The sequence below is a fragment of the Conger conger genome, chromosome 6, assembly GCF_963514075.1.
Source record: "Conger conger chromosome 6, fConCon1.1, whole genome shotgun sequence".
Lineage (NCBI taxonomy): Eukaryota > Metazoa > Chordata > Actinopteri > Anguilliformes > Congridae > Conger > Conger conger.
The window spans coordinates 2542075-2560928 of NC_083765.1; the positions used below are offsets into that span (position 1 = coordinate 2542075).

Sequence of the window (18854 nt, forward strand, 5' to 3'; positions counted from 1 at the left end):
CAGACCACCTAATTTTTAGGTGAGCAGAGAATATTTAAGTAAATATAACACTTAATATTTGGTAGCATATCCCTGTTTGCAATAGCTGCATCAAGCCTGCAACCGATTGACACCAAACTGTTGCATTCTTCTTTTGTGAAGTCTTTCCAGGCTTTTACTGCAGCCTCTTTCAGTGGTTTGTTTCGGGGGGTTTTCCCTTCAGTCTCCTCTTCAGGAGGTGACATGCATGCACAATTGATTTAAGGTCTGGTGATTGACTTGGACAGTCTAAAGCCTTCCACCTTTTCTACCTAATGAAGTCCTTTGTTGTGTTGGCAGTGCGTTTTGGGTTGTTGTATTCCCTCCCAATTAGTTTGGACACATTTCTCCGTAAGTTAGCAGACAGTATGTTTTTGGAGACTTCTGAATTCATCCTGCAGCTGCCATCATGAGTTACATCATCAATAAAGATGAGTGAGCCCACTCCAGAAGCAGCCATGCAGGCCCAAGCCATAACACTTCCTCCACCCTGCTTCACAGATGAGCTTGTATGTTTTGGACCATGAGCAGGTCCCTTCTTTCTCCACACTTTGGCCTTCCTGTCACTTTAGACCAGGTTAATCTTGGTCCCATCAGTCCATACTGGGGGCGACATGGCTCAGGCAGTAAGAGCAGTCATCTGGCAGTCGGAGGGTTGCCGGTTCGATCCCCCGCCTGGGCTGTGTTGAAGTCTCCCTGAGCAAGACACCTAACCCCCAAATGCTCCTGACGAGCTGGTCGGCGCCTTACATGGCAGCCAATCGCCGTCGGTGTGTGAGTGTGAGTGTGAGTGTGTGTATGAATGGGTGAATGAGAAGCATCAATTGTACAATGCTTTGGATAAAGGCGCTATATAAATGTCACAATTTACCATAAAACGTCAGTATATCCCAATTGGCCACTAAATTTGGAGAAAATGGGAAAAAAACAAATGGGGAAAAAAACAAATGCAGCCTTCACAGGCAAAACCCAAGGCTAAAACCAAGAGTAGACAATCGGAACTATCAGTCACATGCTCACCTAAAAATTGGGTGGTCTGATACAAAAGGGGTTATGTTCTAAGCTGTTGAACAAATCTAGATGAAAATACCAGGACATAAATGTACAATGTACTGTCATCTCATCTTTTGACCTCAAACTCGATTGTCTTCAGTGTTCAGCAAAAACAAAGGAATTGACCTTGCTGTTCCAATACTTTTGAAGGGGACTGTAAGCCATATCTAAGATATGCCCAAGATATTCTTTTTTTTAATACATAATCAAAATTACATCATCCTCTGTTCGTATGAACAGTTGTAATGTCGTAAACTCTCACTCTTGTGATGTAGTAAACTCTCACTCTAGTGATCTAGTAAACTCTCAATCTTGTGATGTAGTAAATCTCTCATGCTTGTGATGTAGTAAACTCTCACTCTTGTGATGTAGTGAACTCTCACTCTTGTGATGTAGTAAACTCTCACTCTTGTGATGTAGTAAACTCTCACTCTTGTGATGTAGTAAACTCTCACGCTTGTGATGTAGTAATCTCTCACGCTTGTGATGTAGTAAATCTCTCACGCTTGTGATGTAGTAAATCTCTCACGCTTGTGATGTAGTAAACTCTCACTCTTGTGATGTAGTAAACTCTCACTCTTGTGATGTAGTAAACTCTCACTCTTGTGATGTAGTAAACTCTCACTCTTGTGATGTAGTAAATCTCTCACGCTTGTGTTGTAGTAAACTCTCACTCTTGTGATGTAGTGAACTCTCACTCTTGTGATGTAGTAAACTCTCACTCTTGTGATGTAGTGAACTCTCACTCTTGTGATGTAGTAAACTCTCACTCTTGTGATGTAGTGAACTCTCACTCTTGTGATGTAGTAAACTCTCACTCTTGTGATGTAGTAAACTCTCACTCTTGTGATGTAGTAAATCTCTCACTCTTGTGATGTAGTAAACTCTCACTCTTGTGATGTGGTAAACTCTCACTCTTGTCATGAAGTAAACTCTCACTCTTGTGATGTAGTAAACTCTCACTCTTGTGATGTAGTAAATCTCTCACGCTTGTGATGTAGTAAACTCTCACTCTTGTGATGTAGTGAACTCTCACTCTTGTGATGTAGTAAACTCTCACTCTTGTGATGTAGTGAACTCTCACTCTTGTGATGTAGTAAATCTCTCATGCTTGTGATGTAGTAAACTCTCACTCTTGTGATGTAGTGAACTCTCACTCTTGTGATGTAGTAAACTCTCACTCTTGTGATGTAGTGAACTCTCACTCTTGTGATGTAGTAAACTCTCACTCTTGTGATGTAGTGAACTCTCACTCTAGTGATCTAGTAAACTCTCACTCTTGTGATGTAGTAAATCTCTCACGCTTGTGATGTAGTAAACTCTCACTCTTGTGATGTAGTAAAACTCTCATGTTCATTTCCCCCAGGAGCCCACTGGAGAGAGCAGTGCTGAGGCCCGGCCGTAATGGGGGTGGGGTGTTCTCCCCCCCCAGCAGAGAGGGGGGCGGCGGGGGGGACGGGGAGCTGCAGGTGGGGGCCGGGACCCTGCTCTCCCTCCTCTGCCTCTCCACACTCCTCTTCCTGGCAAACTTCCTCCCCTGCGCCCTGCGGGGGAGAGGGAGAAGGAAGGAGAGGGGGAGGGAGAGAGGGAGGGGGGCCCAGTGCCCAGAGGAGGATGGGTGAAGAGAGAAAGCAGGTGATGGTGAGGAAGGAGGAGAAGAAACGGAGGAGCGCATGAGGAGTGGACTTGGCTAGCGGACGACTGTCACCTGTCTGTCACACAGACTGTCTCTCTCACTGTTCCTGTGGCTCAGTACAACTACCCATGTCTCTCTGTGCCTTTAGACCATAAATCCTACACCCCCCCCAGATACACAACATTGGGATTTGTAGTCCTCAATAGGGAGGTAAAGTGGAAGTTTTCACATAGGGAACAACATTTCAGGTTTACTGCAAAGTGCTATGCTAGGGGATTTCATCATAGACGGCATTGTGTACCAAATGCAACAACAAAGATGACGTTATCTATTCTGGGATGGCCAGTGTCACGGGACGTACCAACACATTCACACACACAATTGCGCTTGACATTAGTTTCAGGTTGCCATCGATAGGCCACTGATTATAAATATATATCCAATTTGTAATCAAGTTTATAAGTTAGAATCATGCCAGTTGTCGGATTTTTTAAATCGCACGAGTCGGGACAATAAATGAACACAGACACTATATTCCTTGTGTAGTGTGCATAAACATATTGTCTTATTTGTTTTATGAATATTGTACAGCACTACTACCATAAATAAAGGTAACTTGACACACTGTCGGTGGCATCAGGATGGTCCCTATTGTGGGAATTTCGTCACTTTGAAAGGGAAAGTATCATGGGAGGCTGAGTTTAAGCCTACTGAAACGCCATCGTATTCAGTATATAGCTATGTATATAAACCATGAAAAACATCCCGACTTCAACTATGTAGTTTGCTTATATTTAGCTTTTGCCGCTCTATTTAATAGAGAGCAGTATATCGGAAGTATCATTGCCGATACATCCGTTTTACCTCCCTATAGATTCTACACTTCTGTAGATGGCCAGCTCTGGGAGGTGTAGTCTTCAAATATCTAAGCTCACCAGATAGCCTACCTAGCTTTGTGCGCTTAACACTGAACGTTATCCCTATTGAAGCTGAAACCTTCATTAAACTATTTCATCTTCTGAAAATGCATTAAGGAGTGTGATACTGGCAGATACTGTGACAGAGGGAACTGAGTATATCTAGAGCGGGGGTCGGCAACCCTGGTCCTGGAGAGCCGCAGGGTGTGCTGGCTTTCGTCTCCACCCATAAGCAACCGATTCAGACCCAAGAAACCAGGTGAGGTGAGTTAACTGTGCAATCAACGGCTTTCATTGATCAATTAATGCCAAGTAACAACGAAAGCCAGCACACCCTGCGGCTCTCCAGGACCAGGGTTGCCGACCCCTGATCTAGAGTATGTGTCTTTGTCCCCATTGTTTAAAAGGACTTTAGCTTTGTCAGCACTACGTTTCCCCTGCATGTCAGTGTTCCTTCCCTGCAGCGACTCTCTGTATCTGTCAAAATATCACCACAAGTCCACGCCTTCCTCTGTTCAACACTATAGGATCCTGACCCGCTTCCGGGGGCTTCAGCCGGGAATCTTTTCCAGTGTTCTCGCTGCGTGCATAATGGTTTGCTAACTTCCCGACTGACTGATAAAAACATAACCACTGATTTCGTCCACACTCGTGTGATTGACATTGCGGACAGCCAATGAGAGTGTAACTGTGGGCGGGCTGTCAGAGACAACTCCAGCCTTGAAAACCATATGTCTATGCGTGAAACGTTTCTCCCGGTTTCTCCATGGTTCAATTTATGCTGCGTCCCATTTACCATCGGAGGTCGGAACTTGGAAATTTCCGACCTCCGATGGTAAATGGAACGTTCCAGGTGCACGACACCAAACGTAAACGAGAAATATGGCTGAACATGAAAAACTGGTGGTGTTTATGTGGCAAGTGTATAAACCACATGAACTGTCTGCTGTTCTCCGGTCTAGTTACATTATTCGCTAATGAGGAAAAGTCAGTAAATTATATGTTTACAAATGGTTTCACTGTTTTTCAATTTTCTAAAATAACTTTTGTGCAGAGAAGATAACTTTCAGAGATCATTTGCCATAACCAGCTAACTAATAACATCGGCAACTTTGTTTCAAATCAATTGACACGCAGAACAGGCTTTACTATATGACAGTATGTTCTATTCAAATGTCATGAAGGAACAAATACTTTGCGTTGGATTTTAGTTGAAGGTTTACTATTTACGATGCGTGCCTCCATGGATGCTGCCATTGTTGTGTGACGTCAGACAGGTTCCTTATCGTGAAGTCGGGGTAGATGGATTTGAATTTGGACTTTGAGTGATTTGCTATTGCTCTTTTCCGAGTATGAGGTCGGAAAGACTTCCGAGTTGTCTGGAATGCAGCATTAGCTCTGATATTGTCATCTCGACACCGCGCGATGATCGAAGAAGGTGTTTCATCAAACGGAAAAGGTACATTTAAAAAACATATGCCAAGATAAAGTTAAAAGTGGTATCAGTTGTGGGGGACTAAGTTAATTAACGCCACATCCCAAGAAGACGATGAGGCTAACCTAGGCTATCGTTAGCATTGTACTTAGCTAGCTATGTAACTACTGTTTACGTTAGCTATGTAAAGTATTTAGCTATTTAAGGTTCCAAAACATTTCTGGGGACCCTTATGAACTACTGCTGCAGACTGTGCAAGCACTAAATGGCAATATTAACTTACCTACTACATTAAGTAGATATGTTTAAATTAGTTTGGTGCGAAATCTATGAGATTGTTTGAGATTAGCCTACATTTGAAAACATTTGGTCCAGAAAAACAATAGGGTAAAAATATCCTAAATAGGTTTTTGTCCATCCACTAGGTGGCGGTGTACGCACCCATTGCATTACGCAGACTTCCCAACGTATTTCCCCTCCTTAAAATCTCCATCTGGCAAAAACAAAGCTGTCATTCTATAACTGCAAAATATTCCTTAAATTCTTACAAAGAACACAATTTATAAGATTGTTTTGTGAATGTTAGAAAACTCTAAATGGAACTATTACATGTTACTGTTTGATGTATGCATAGATTACATGAGTTAAATGGATACATGACATTTTTGGAACATAATTTCAGTCCAATCTACTGTCATCATCAGGCTCCTTGTTTATTATATTTATACATACTGACTGTGAAACATTACAGTAATTTAACCTGTAAAGGTAAAATGCATGGAACGCCCCTTCCCAGCTCAGCCCCATATGACTTTGTCCCAAATGTGTTCAAACCTTGGTGATGCCCCTGCATCTGTGGATAAAATTTTTGTGAATGCATTTCTTATGTGAATGTTTATGTGAATGTTTATGTGTGTCGGATTAGGTTATTCTCTGCATGGCCATGCTTTTCACCACTGGTGTTTTTTGCCAAAAACTATTTTTGTCTCATCTGACCATAGAAACCAGTTCCAATCAAAGTTCCAGGGATGTCAATGAACTCCAGACACTTACAGTACATTTGATTAGATGCTCCAAAATCTACAGTTAGATGAAACCTCCATGCCAAACCCTAACCCCAGCCCTCCCAGCAAAAATTGAATGGTTTGAGGAACAAATGCTTTTTTTGTGAGCAATCAAGAAATTCAATTGAAACTCAGTTGAACATCAACGGCTTCAAGCCAAGTTACACTTTGAAATGGAGAAAACTTGATAAAATGGCTTTTACGTGATACAACCAGGCAACATAAGAAGCGTTTGGATGCTTTCCAGATTTCTCATACGCATATTTGTTTATTTGTCAGGGACAATACTTACAAACATTGTTATAGTTAAAAAACATGAATTGTTTCTAGCCAGAAATGAGCCAGATCTAATTTTCAACCCTGGTTAGTCTTTTGCATTTTAAAATCAAAATTATTTTGGTAATAAAATTAGATTAATTGCAACCGGATATAGAAAGGAAAAGGGGTATAAAACATGCTTTTAAAATAAATTTTTCATCAAAGGAATCAAACTCTCAAATTAATAGAAACAAATGTTTGGTTTCCTTCAAAAATCAGGCAATCGATCAAACGATAGATAAGTATTTCCATATATATTAGACTTACTACTATCGTGTGATCTGTGAGAGTCCTCTAGTGGTCAGAAAATGCCACTGCACCCCTCTCCTATCTACCTCAAGCTTGACCTCCCTTGCAGGTTTCTCCAACACAGTTCTGTACAAGGCCTGATGGTGTTGTAGCCTCTCGACTGTGACCTCCTCTCTATGCGCCCTCAAGAACAGAACAGCCTATAATACCATGGGACATCATCAGCCCTGGGCCCACAATGGTCCCACCCAAACACCTGTCTTATTGCCGCCCCAACCCACATTTTCAAAATACATTTACATTTGTGCAGACCCAACAAGTATCAAAAATGCCCTTTACAAATAAAACCCTCCACTTCTACTGGCAAAGACAACCTGTCCCTATGTGACAAACAGCCCCATGAAACAGTTTTCAGTAAAAAAGAATATATATTGTAGTCACCAAATAAGTTCTACATTTGTAGAAATTTGACATATGTATTACAAAGACGGCTATAGGCTATATATTTGATATGAAAAGTTACAAAGTAAATGTGACAACCCAAAAGTGCACTAGAATTGTAGCTAGTGACCACATGCTGTAGCCTAGCTAAAGAAAACCCTGGATAAATGATAGTACTCCCTTCACAGCTTTGGTGATAATTATTTGAAGATTAATTTATAGTGTAGAAGTATAGAAGAAAAACATCAATGGGTTGGAACTGAACTTTTTGAAACATTAACCCCAAACCCCCCGCCCCCCCTCCTCCCCCCTTTTCAATGATGTGTGTCTTATTCATTACATAACCATTTGGGTGAACCCCAAAACTGAACAGTTTGATGCCAAAATATTTGTACAGTGCCTTCTAACACAGTAAACGATTCAGCGACGAAGGAGCGAACGCCTCCTTGCTTGAGCCAATGAAAAAAGAAGGGCTAGGATCCAAAAGCGAAACTAAAAGCAGATCAAGCTAATCGTCATTTTGGTCAACGTTTCCTGATTAGCAGAACTAGTCAGTAGAGCCAAGGCGTTTAGCTACCGAATTTTGCTGTTTGATTTATTGGACACTAAATGGTACATAGTTTCATAGTCGGAAAGGAAATTAAGGGGATTTTACATAATAGTTTTCTGTTCTTTCAAAATACCTTTGCAGACATTTTAGTAGCGACTACCCTACCCGGAAATGAGGGGTGCAGCTTTGCACATGGTCGTTCTGCTGTTGCTGGGTGAGTAGCTACAGGCCGTGCTGCATTTTGCATTAATGAAAGGGTTTTAAAGATGTTTGACCTGCGAATGAATATAACATCAGATCTACCTAAATACAGGCAAATAAGTTGTCTCTGAAACAATTTGTTCCAATTTGTGACATGCCTGCAAATATTTAGATTAGGTAAAGAATTTGTGTCCTCAGAACCATTTATTGTTTAACCTATCAATCTTAACTGGACACATCTGGACAATGAGAAACACCTGTCAGTCACTTGTTCCAATACTTTTGATCAAAATTGGGTGCTCTGATACAAAAGGTGATATGTTCTAAGTTGTTTAACAAATCTCGATAAAAATACTAGGAAATAAAAGCTGAAATTTAGATCTCGTATATATTTTGAGCTCAAACTCAATTGTCTTCAGTGTATAGCAACAACAAAGGAATTGACCTTCCTGTTCCAATACTTTTGGAGGGGAAAGTACATGCCAATGACAAGTACAGAAACAAATCCAGAAAATGTTTTTCCCAAATATTGTGGAGGCCACGGTATATTTACTTTGTTATTTTCCTTTGGGCATGAAAAGCCCAGCACTGTGAGATTTTTCTCTTAATCTGATTGAACATCCAGTTTCCCCACTTTCTCTCATTTCCCCGCTTCTAGCCCTGCAACAAACATGTTCAACCCACCCAGTGTTTTTATATGCACGCGTTGGCCAGTCCATCACCCTCCCCTGCAGTGGAGAGCCCAATAGGGTTGTGGAATGGTATTTTCAACAGCCTGTGCTCCCTGATTGGCTGCTTGTGGCCAAACTCCACAATGGATCCATTTCCCCAGGACCTGGCTTCCAGGAACGGGTGAAGTCCATCTGTGAGGAGCAGCCAGGAAACTATAGCCTGGTCCTCAGTCCTGTGAGGTATGATGACCTAGGCATTTACGAATGCCGGGACAAGGATGGGTCCATTCTTTCAGATGTGAAGCTACAAATTTCTGGTAAGTGCATATTGCCTTTTTTTCCTGCAAATGTGGTTAATTTCTTTTGGTGCTCATGGATTTCAGTTTCATTTCCCAAAATGTTTTTTGTTGATGATGTATATTATTATTCTGGATCATTCCAGTCTGTAGAAAACCCACAAACCATGGGCTGTATCCAGCCATTCATCTACCCCAAGCAACATGGTTCACCTGTTCAAATCTTATATTCTCTCTCCCTCTCCATTTCAAATGACTTTTATTGACATGGTAAGGTACACTCACATTGTTCCATCAAAGAATGCTTTGACAAACATAACAGGCAATAATAATTTAACTACAATAAACAATACAATTCAGGAGACATCATACATGTAGAGGTGAACACAAAAATGTCAAGACTGGGTGGACTCAGAGTCCACCCAGTCTACCTTTCTCTCCCTCCTCTCTTCTTTTGACCTTACCCTCACTCTTTCCCCTCCCACCCACAAAGCAGGCAACCTTCTTGACCTCATCTTCACAAGGAGCTGCACAACAACCAACCTCTCTGTAACACCACTCCATATATCTGACCACTCCTTCATCTCCTTCTCTCTTCCACTCTCCTCTAACACCCATCCATCTCTCCCACCATCCACTGTCACCTGTCGACGGAACCTACGCCACCTGTCTTCCTCCACCCTCTCATCTACAATCCTCTCCTCCCTACCATCTGCGGAGTCTTTCTCTCGACTCTCTACCGATGATGCGGCTACAACTCTCATGTCCTCCCTCTCATCTTCCTTTGACTCTCTGTGTCCCCTCACCACCAAACTAGCTCGGGCCTCCCCCCCCAGTCCCTGGCTTTCTGATGCTCTACGAGCTGTCCGTACCGAACTGCGGGCGGCGGAGAGAAAATGGAAAAGGTCCTGTCTCCCCAGTGATATGGCTTCCTTCCATGCCCTCTTATCATCTTTCCATTCCTCTGTCTCTCTAGCTAAATCTTCCTTCTTTCACTCGAAAATTAACGCGGCCGCCTCTAATCCCCGCAAACTGTTTTCAACTTTCTCCTCTCTTCTGGCCCCCCCTCCCCCCCCACCCCCCTCATCACTCACACCTGATGACTTTGTCTCCTTCTTTGAAAAGAAGGTCGATGCTATTCGCAATTCCTTCTCCCAACCCTCCACCCCTGCTGACCCTCCTACCCTCCCCAACTCCCTAACCTCCTTTTCTCCTCTCTCTGACGCCGACACGCTGAAACTCCTTACTTCCCACCGCCCAACCACCTGTCCTCTTGACCCCATCCCCTCTCCCCTCCTACAATCTATATCTGAGGACATTCTCCCTTTTCTCTCCTCTCTAATCAACACCTCCCTCTCTTCCGGCACCATGCCCTCTTCCCTGAAGAGGGCCAGAGTCACTCCCCTCCTCAAAAAACCTACTCTCGATCCCTCTGCCCTGAACAACTACCGGCCTGTCTCTCTTCTTCCCTTTCTTGCTAAAACCCTGGAACGGGCGGTCTGCTCCCAACTGTCCACTTATCTTCTCCACAACAATCTCCATGACCCCAACCAGTCTGGCTTCAAGAGTGGCCACTCCACTGAAACCGCCCTGCTCGCGGTCACTGAGGCACTCCACTCTGCTAAAGCAAAATCCCTCTCCTCTGTCCTCATCTTCCTCGACCTGTCGGCCGCCTTCGATACAGTCAACCATGAGATTCTGCTCTCATCGCTGTCTGGGATGGGTGTCACAGGTTCTGCACTCGCTTGGTTTTCCTCCTACCTCTCTGGTCGCTCCTACCAGGTGACTTGGAGGGGCGCACTCTCCGACCCTCAACCCCTACGAACTGGAGTCCCGCAGGGCTCGGTTCTTGGGCCTCTCCTCTTCTCGCTATACACCATGTCTCTTGGTTCTGTTATCTCTTCCCACGGCTTCTCTTATCACTCCTACGCTGATGACACCCAACTCTTCATTTCCTTCCCCCCTGACACCCAAATCACCACACAGATCTCTGCCTGCTTGGCTGATATCTCTGCATGGATGACTTCCCATCACCTGAAGCTCAACCTTGCCAAAACTGAGCTTCTCTACATCCCTGCTAAGTCCTCTCCGTCAATCGACCTCTCACTGACTGTGGAGGACTTTGTAGTTTCCTCCTCCCGTACGGCAAAGAATCTTGGGGTGACTCTTGATAACTGCCTCTCCCTGGCTCCACAAGTATCCTCCACTGCCAGAACCTGCAGGTTCTTTCTGTCTAATATACGCCGCATCCGTCATCTCCTGACGGAGAAAGCCACCCAGCTCCTAGTCCAGGCGCTCGTCATTTCCCGCCTGGATTACTGCAACTCCCTCCTAGCCGGTCTCCCAGCGTGCGCCATCAAGCCCCTCCAGCTGGTCCAGAATGCTGCAGCCCGCTTGATCACCAGTCAGCCCAGGTCGGCTCATGTCACCCCGCTTCTCATTGGCCTCCACTGGCTTCCTATTGCCGCACGCATCCGATTCAAGGCCCTAGTGTTGGCATTTCAGGCTGCTAAGGGGACTGCCCCACATTACATACAATCCCTGATCACTCCCTACTCCCCAGCTAGACCACTCCGGTCTGCCAGCTCTGGTCGCCTTACGATTCCCTCTCTACGGGCACCTGGCGGTCGAGCTGCACGTTCACGCCTGTTTTCCGTTCTGGTTCCTCAGTGGTGGAATAACTTGCCTACCACTGTCAGGACAGCAGAATCCCTCCCCCTATTTCGACGCAGACTCAAAACACACCTCTTCAAACTCTACCTTAGTCCCCCCTCCTGATTTACCCCGCCCCCCCCTTCTGATACCCCTATCCCTGTCTAACCCCCCCCAAAAAAAAAAAAAAAAAAAAAAAAAAAATTGCACTTATGATGACGACTATATGTTTAGAACAGCAGTCCAGGTGTATTTTTCTAGTTCTGGATGTGATGCTTTGACTTGTGGTAGAACCTATGCACTTGTAAGTCGCTTTGGATTAAAAGCGTCTGCCAAATGACTAAAATGTAAAATGTAATGTAAATGTATAATCATTTTGCTTTCTGGTGTCATTGTTTCTCGCTGTCCCTATATTGTGCTGCCACATCCCCTCCTCTCTCCCAGAGGGAATGGTAGCCTCTCTGTGTCTGACAGTGTCTCAGATTGTGGGCTGACTTCTTTTATTTTGGGGAAATACATTGACCTTGCCTTACTGTATTCGTCACATTTCATGAGGAAACTCGGTCTCCTGCTCTTCAGTGTTACAGAGTGAGCACAACCTGGCCTCTCTGGCCAGCCTGCTCTGCCAGAGTCCACCTGTCTCAATGGCCAGGTTGTGTTCATTGAGTCTATATTTTTGTTCCTTGAAACCAAGGAACACTTTTACAACCAACTATATCATATACTTCTGGCCTTGAAAGAAAAGGACATCATGATTTTGATGGGAGACATGAATGCAAAGATAGGAGGAAACAACAATGGCAACAAACTAATAATGGGAAGACAAGGACTAGGAACCCTGAACGAAAATTCTCCAGAGGGACCAAGGCGACAGCACAGAAGGAATATGAAGCAGCAAACAAAGAAGTGAAGAAAAGTGTCAGAAGGAACAAGAAGTACATCGAGGATCCAGCACAACAGGCAGAGGAAACAGCAGGAAAAAACAATCTGAAGGAACTCTACTTAACCACAAAAAAGCTCATTGGCAAGTTCAAACAAACACAAGCACACATTTAAAAACTCACAGGGGACACTCCTCACAAGACCAGTTTAAGAGGTGGACAGAACACTTTAGTCCACTGCTCAATAGGCAGCCTCCTCAACTGACAGCAGAAATTCCACCAGCCATAACCTGTTGGAGATAAACTGCAACCCCCCCACCGAGACAGAAATCAAGAAAGCCATTAAGGCCTTGAGAGGAGGCAAGGCAGAGGGACCGGATGAGATACCAGCCGAAGGCAGATATTGAAACCTCCCCCAGCATGCTTCACCATCTCACGCCAATCATCTGGGAGGAAGAAAGTGTCCCGTCCGACTGGAGAGATGGCTACATTGTGAAGATTCCTAAGAAAGAGGACCTTAGGGAGTGCAAAAACTACCAAGGACTAATGCTGCTTTCAACACGAGGGAAGGTGCTCAACCGCATTCTACTGGAGAGGCTCCAGAAGGCAGTTGTGGAGAAACTGAGGGAAAACCAGGCTGGCTTCAGGAATAACCGGGGCGACATGGCTCAGGCAGTAGTCTGGCAGTTGGAGGGTTGCCGGTTCAATCCCCCGCCCGGGCTGTGTCAAAGTGTCCCTGAGCAAGACACCTAACCCCTGAATGCTCCTGACGAGCTGGTCGGCGCCTTGCATGGCAGCCAATCGCCATCGGTGTGTGAGTGTGTGTATGAATGGGTGAATGAGAAGCATCAATTGTACAGCGCTTTGGATAAAGGCGCTATATAAATGCAAAACCAAAACCAATAACAGATCCTGTGGAGATCAAATAGCCCCCCTCAGGATTATCATCAAACAATCCATCGAATGAAACTCCCCTGTCTATGTCAATTTCATAGATTTTGAAAAGGCCTTTGACTATGTGGATGGGGAGATGCTGTGGAAATTGATGGCGCACTGGGGGCAACATGGCTCAGGCAGTAAGAGCAGTCATCTGGCAGTCAACAAACTACAGACATTCATTAACCGCCACTAACATTCTCAACAAACTACAGACATTCATTAACCGCCACTAACATTCTCAATGAACTACAGACATTCATTAACCGCCACTAACATACTCAACAAACTACAGACATTCATTAACCGCCACTAACATTCTCAACAAACTACAGACATTCATTATCCGCTGCCTACGATGCCTCCTGGGAATATACTGGCCCAACACCATCTCAGACGCCAACCTACGGAAACAATAGAAATTCAAATCAGGAGGAGGAAATGGAATTGGATAGGTCATACACTCAGAAGACAAAACAAATCTATCACAAACCCACAAGGCAGGAGGAAGAGAGGAAGACCTAGAACCACCTGGAGAAGAACCACAGAACAGGAGATGAAGGAGGAAGGGCTGGCATGGCAACAACTGGAGCGGAGGGCACAAGACCGGACAGGATGGAGGGGTCTCATCGAAGACCTATGTTCCTCAGGGAATTTAAAGGCCTAAGAAAAGAAGTAAAATTTCAGTTATTTTTCTTCATGGTGTAGAATGCCCTGCGTGCTTTCTCCTTCAGTTCCTGTACTGTTCCTGTATCCAGTTGATCTTATTTTTAAACTCAAGTAACTAACTGTGTTTTATTGTTTTATTTCCTAAATTGAATCTGGCATAGGCCAGGTTTGACAGTGCTTCTCTACCAGAACCAGGCTCTGTCATCGTCCATGTTCTGTGGGCGACAGCAGAACCAGGTCATTTGCGTAGAGAATTAATTGTATTGCTTTGTCATCAAGGTGTCATTGAGTCCAGGTCCTGCAGATTGCTCCAGCACTGTGGCCAACTCATTGATATAAATGCTGAACAGAGTGGGACTCAAGCTGCAACCCCTGAGAGAAGAATTCTGTACTTTTGTTTCTGATTTTGACTGCGTATTTGTTTTTAGTGTACATTGATATAATTATATCATGTACTTCACCCCCTACACCATTCTGTGTGTTTATTATGCGACATAGAACCCTTCCCAAATGACTGTTCACACAAATGCCTAGGTAGTTGTTGGTCTAATTTGACTCTGCTTTTAAATATAAATGGTAATTAATCCTTGATTCCAGTTTTCAGGGAAATAACCCAGGCTCAGAATCAAATGGCTTTAAAATCACCTTTTGTAATTTTTGGTTGCTGTATTTTTTTTTTCTCTCCCTCTCTCAGTCCCAGTAAGTGTTTCCATAGCGGTGGGAATGTCTGCCAGTCTGCCTTGCTATGGGGGCATTAGTAAACGAGCGCATGCTGTTGATCTGGATATCCTCTGGAAAAAAGATGGAAAGATGGTTTACCAGCTATATAACAACACCATCACCTATGGGCCCGGGTTCGAGAGCAGAGCTTCAGTTTCCCCAGAACAGGCTCTCCATGGAAACATGTCTCTAACCATCAAACAGACACAGTTTTCAGATCAAGGTGACTACCAGTGCTCCTACAGCAGTCCAAAAGAGAGAGGGACCCCAGATTCTGCCAGGCTCCATGTTACAGGTAAAATACACTTTACAGGGTCTTTGCTGCTCTCTAAGTCTTCTTCGAACAGTTGATTGAGATGCCTTCACCCCTGCCCTGTGGAGATTGTTTGTCATGTCACTGATGGATGTTTTGGGGATTTTCTTCACAGCTCTCAAAATGTTTCTCTCATCAACTGCTGTTGTTTTCCTTGGTCGACCTGTTCGATGTCTGTTGCTCAGCATGCCAGTGGTTTCCTTCTTTTGCAGGACAAGTTGTTGTACATGCTATCCCCAATGCCTGTGCAATGGCTCTGATTTCCTCTCTTTTCTAAGCTTCAAAATGGCTGCTTTTCTCCCACAGCTCTCCAGTCTTCATGTGGGTTTATCTTTTTTTAACACAAATGCAGTCTTCACAGGCAAAACCCAAGACTAAAACCAAGAGTAGACATTCAGAACTATTTATTGTTTAACCAATCAACCTAAGAGGGCACATTTGGGCAACAAGAAATACCTGTCAGTCACATATTCCAATACATTTGCTCACCTAAAAATTAGGTGGTCTGATACGAAAGGTGTTTAATAAATCCATCCATTATCTTAACCCGCTTATCCTGAACAGGGTCGCTGGAGCCTATATACCAGGGTCACTGGAATACACCCTGGACAGGTCGCCAGTCCATCGCAGGGCACACACCACTCACTCACTCACACTCATAACCACGGGAAACACGGGGAGAACATGCAAACTCCACACAGAGAGGCCCCGGCCGACTGGGATTCGAACCCAGGACCTCCTTGCTGTGAGGCGGCAGTGCTACCCACTGCACCATCCTTGCCTCCCATTTGTTTAATAAACATTTTTTGAAAAGCTGAAATTTGGATCTGTCATGTACATCTTTTGACCTCAAACTCAATTGTCTTCAGTGTATAGCAAAAACAAAGGGTTGTCCTTGCTGTTTTGGAGGGGACTGTATTACCCTATATTGTACTTTTTTACAAGCGTGTTCATATTCCCTGCAAATGTCCATGAGAATGAAAACCTGCAAATATGTAAAAGATGTGTCTGCCCTCCCAGACCACCCACCCCAGATCCTCACAGTGAAGGCTGGAGAAGAGCTCTCCATACGGCTCCGTACCACAGACCCAGTGAGGGTAACATTCACAGGCCCTGGTCTGGACGAGGTGCTGATGGCCGACTCTAACAAAGACCCAGTCACATATGGGGAGCACTGTGGTCAGAGATGTGAGGTTCTGGGCCAGGAAAACATCTTTCTGCTGAGGCGTGTAACACCGGAGGATGCCGGGGTCTACACAGTGACTGATTCTGAGACCAACAGGACCATCAGCATCGTCTTTCTACAAATCTCAGGTATCATCGAGAAGCTCATTGTGTTCCTCCTGACCCAGGGCATGGCATCTTACTGGTGCTCTCTTATTACACTGGGTGCTGTAAGCCATTGGGTAAATACAGGGTAATTAATAAAAATAACAACAAACATTAGGGCTGACCCCAGTGGCCGACTAGCCGAAGCATCAGCCAGGACCGGGACTGTCGAATATTCACAGGCAAATGCAGTTCCCTTGTGCATTAGCAGAAGTGTCTGGTTGTGTGGTGTGCTGCTATGGCAAATCATTCCTTAGCAATAGGCAGACTAGAGCTGACGGCACCTGTGTGAAATGTACCTGTTTGAGTGAAGCAGAGGCGGCTCTCAGTCGATGGAAGCTGAGCGTTCTCAGTGGAATGGGTCTTGATATCAGAGGTTTGCGTGATATCAAGCCGGGCTGGAGGGAGTGGTGGAGGGGTGAGGGACTATGAAAGTCGGTCTGCTGGTTCGGCTTGGTCGTGGCCTGATTTTTATAAGCCGTCTCTCCTTACAATGTGTGAGAAATCAACTAATTTGAAAAGTTGAATTTGCCTAACTAGCCGCTAGTCTACTGATAAATGTTGAGAAACAGACAAGAGAAAGCATGAGAGAACCATTAACACAAACTGCGCATTTTACGTGATTGAATTTGCACTGGTGCAGCCCCTGCGGGGTCAATAGTCCACATGCCAACAGGAAGCAGCACCATCTTGCACCTTGTTCCCCGGAGTCAAAATGGCTGCCACAGACAAATGACATGCCTAGGGCCACAAAAAAACCTCCTGACTAACAGGAAGAAACCTTGAGCAGATCCGAACTCAGGAGGGGGAGCCCATCTGCTTCTGGGCAGCACTGTGCAAACAGTGGGCGTAACAGTAGTATTATATGTAATATAGAAATAAATTAAATTAATGAATTCAATCATTAATTATGAAATTATATATTCTGCAAATAATAATTATGCAGATGACAAATATAGATGATTATCCGGCAAGGTCCATTCTTGGCGCAGGCAGGGCAGAAGTGGCAGGTTCGCTGGGGTCGGCTGGGGTCAGCTGGGGTCAGCTGGGGTCAGCTGGGGTCAGCTGGGGTCAGGGTGTGGTGCTTGAGCTGCTGCTCCAGATTGCTTCAGATTGAATGTGTGGCTGACCCAAAGGTCCATGCCTGCACTGTGTGACCTCTGACCTCTGACCTCTGATCTGATCGTCACATTCAGGTGCATGTTAATGGATGACGGCATAGACACTCTGGATCTCTAGCGCCACCGTGTGGCCTGATGGTGGGGGTTCAGCACCCGGCATTGCTGCTGTGCAGCTGTATTTAATATTTACATTATTGGCATTTGGGAGATGAATTTATGACTATGAATGACTATTTATTATTCTTATTGTGTGCTCTGCTGCATTTCTCCCAATTGAGCCCTCTGTCTCCATGTTCTCTATCTGCCCTCTGTCTCCATGTTCTCTCTTAGGCCTGCCTCCCTCTACAGGAAAGACTACAGTAGCAGTGTATTTGATCGTGTTGACAGTGGTCTTTGGTTGTTTCGGCTCCATTGGCCTTGCAGTCTGGATGTACTGCAAAAACAGATGAGAGGCTAACAGACGAATGGCTGTACAGGGAATCACATACCAACCAGCCGCAGTGGAAGACCCTGCAGCAGCAGAACTGCAGCAGCCTGAAGTCCCTGAGCCCTCTCTCTCCCAGCTTGCTGACCCCCAAAACCCTCCTGTCCAAAACGGATCCTACAGAACCCCATCTCCCTGTGTCCAAAACGGATCCCACAGAACCCCATCTCCCTGTGTCCGAAATGAATCCCACAGAACCCCATCTCCCTGTGTCTGAAACGGGGCCTTCAGACCGGACTGAAGTGCAGGAGAAGAAGAGCAAAGAGGTGCAGGGGTCTTGGCCATGGTCAATGAACGACTGAGGCAGAGGGAGAGTGACAGATGGACGTCCCGTGACGTGGTTGACGAGAATGGCTGCCATCCCCGCTTGTAACTTGCTTCAAAACTCGACAAAGAGCCCAAACCTATTTTAATTATTTTGTTAAAAAGTAGAGTGCAATAATGCCAAATAGCACTAGAAACAACGCAAACTCCTCTAAATCTGGGGGGGAGAAGCCTAGCGAAGTGGCTAATCTAGCTAACCAGAAGAAGCTAACATTCCCTCGTGTTGAACCTAACGTTAACATTGTTGATGGCCATGTTGATAAAGTTGGTTCCTTCCCAAAAGAAGCGGGCGAAGAGCTCGCAAAACTTAATTCTAATTCTAATTCTAGAAAAGTCTGAGGCCCACGACAACAAACTAGAGGCTATTCGGCTGACCACAAGTGCAACAGACGGCAAATTAGCTGATATTGCCAACCGCATTTCACGGACCAAGCTGAGTGTATTTCAAGCGTCATGTTTTGCAGACGCAATTTAGTTGTGTGTAATTTTATTGTGTTTATTGTGTTACACCCAGTGTAAGTTTTATTGTTGTGTGTTATTTAGTTTATTTTTGTGTGGTGATGTTATGTATTAGGT

The 18854-nt window shown here is 44.7% G+C and overlaps 1 protein-coding gene across 2 annotated transcripts; it reads left to right on the top strand.

Moving 5' to 3' along the window:
• The first annotated feature begins 4978 nt into the window (after positions 1-4978).
• On the top strand, positions 4979-18854 carry LOC133131323 (uncharacterized). Of its 2 annotated transcripts, XM_061246627.1 has the most exons (6): positions 4979-5083; positions 7823-7895; positions 8541-8870; positions 14682-15002; positions 16041-16334; positions 17801-18854. In XM_061246627.1, exons 2-6 carry the CDS (start codon positions 7853-7855, stop codon positions 17917-17919), a joined length of 1107 nt encoding a protein of 368 aa, XP_061102611.1. In that variant the 5' UTR covers positions 4979-5083; positions 7823-7852; the 3' UTR covers positions 17920-18854. The 2 variants fall into 2 exon arrangements, with proteins under 2 accessions (XP_061102611.1, XP_061102610.1); XM_061246626.1 differs by lacking the exon at positions 4979-5083 and having other exon boundaries at positions 7670-7895.

Bases quoted from the DNA above. Each gene is read 5' to 3' on its own strand.
- LOC133131323 (XM_061246627.1), top strand. From the start codon at position 7,853: ATGAGGGGTGCAGCTTTGCACATGGTCGTTCTGCTGTTGCTGG. The intron at 7,896-8,540 runs GTGAGTAGCTAC...CCCCGCTTCTAG, and splicing joins GGTCGTTCTGCTGTTGCTGG to CCCTGCAACAAACATGTTCA. The intron at 16,335-17,800 runs GTATCATCGAGA...GTTCTCTCTTAG, and splicing joins CGTCTTTCTACAAATCTCAG to GCCTGCCTCCCTCTACAGGA.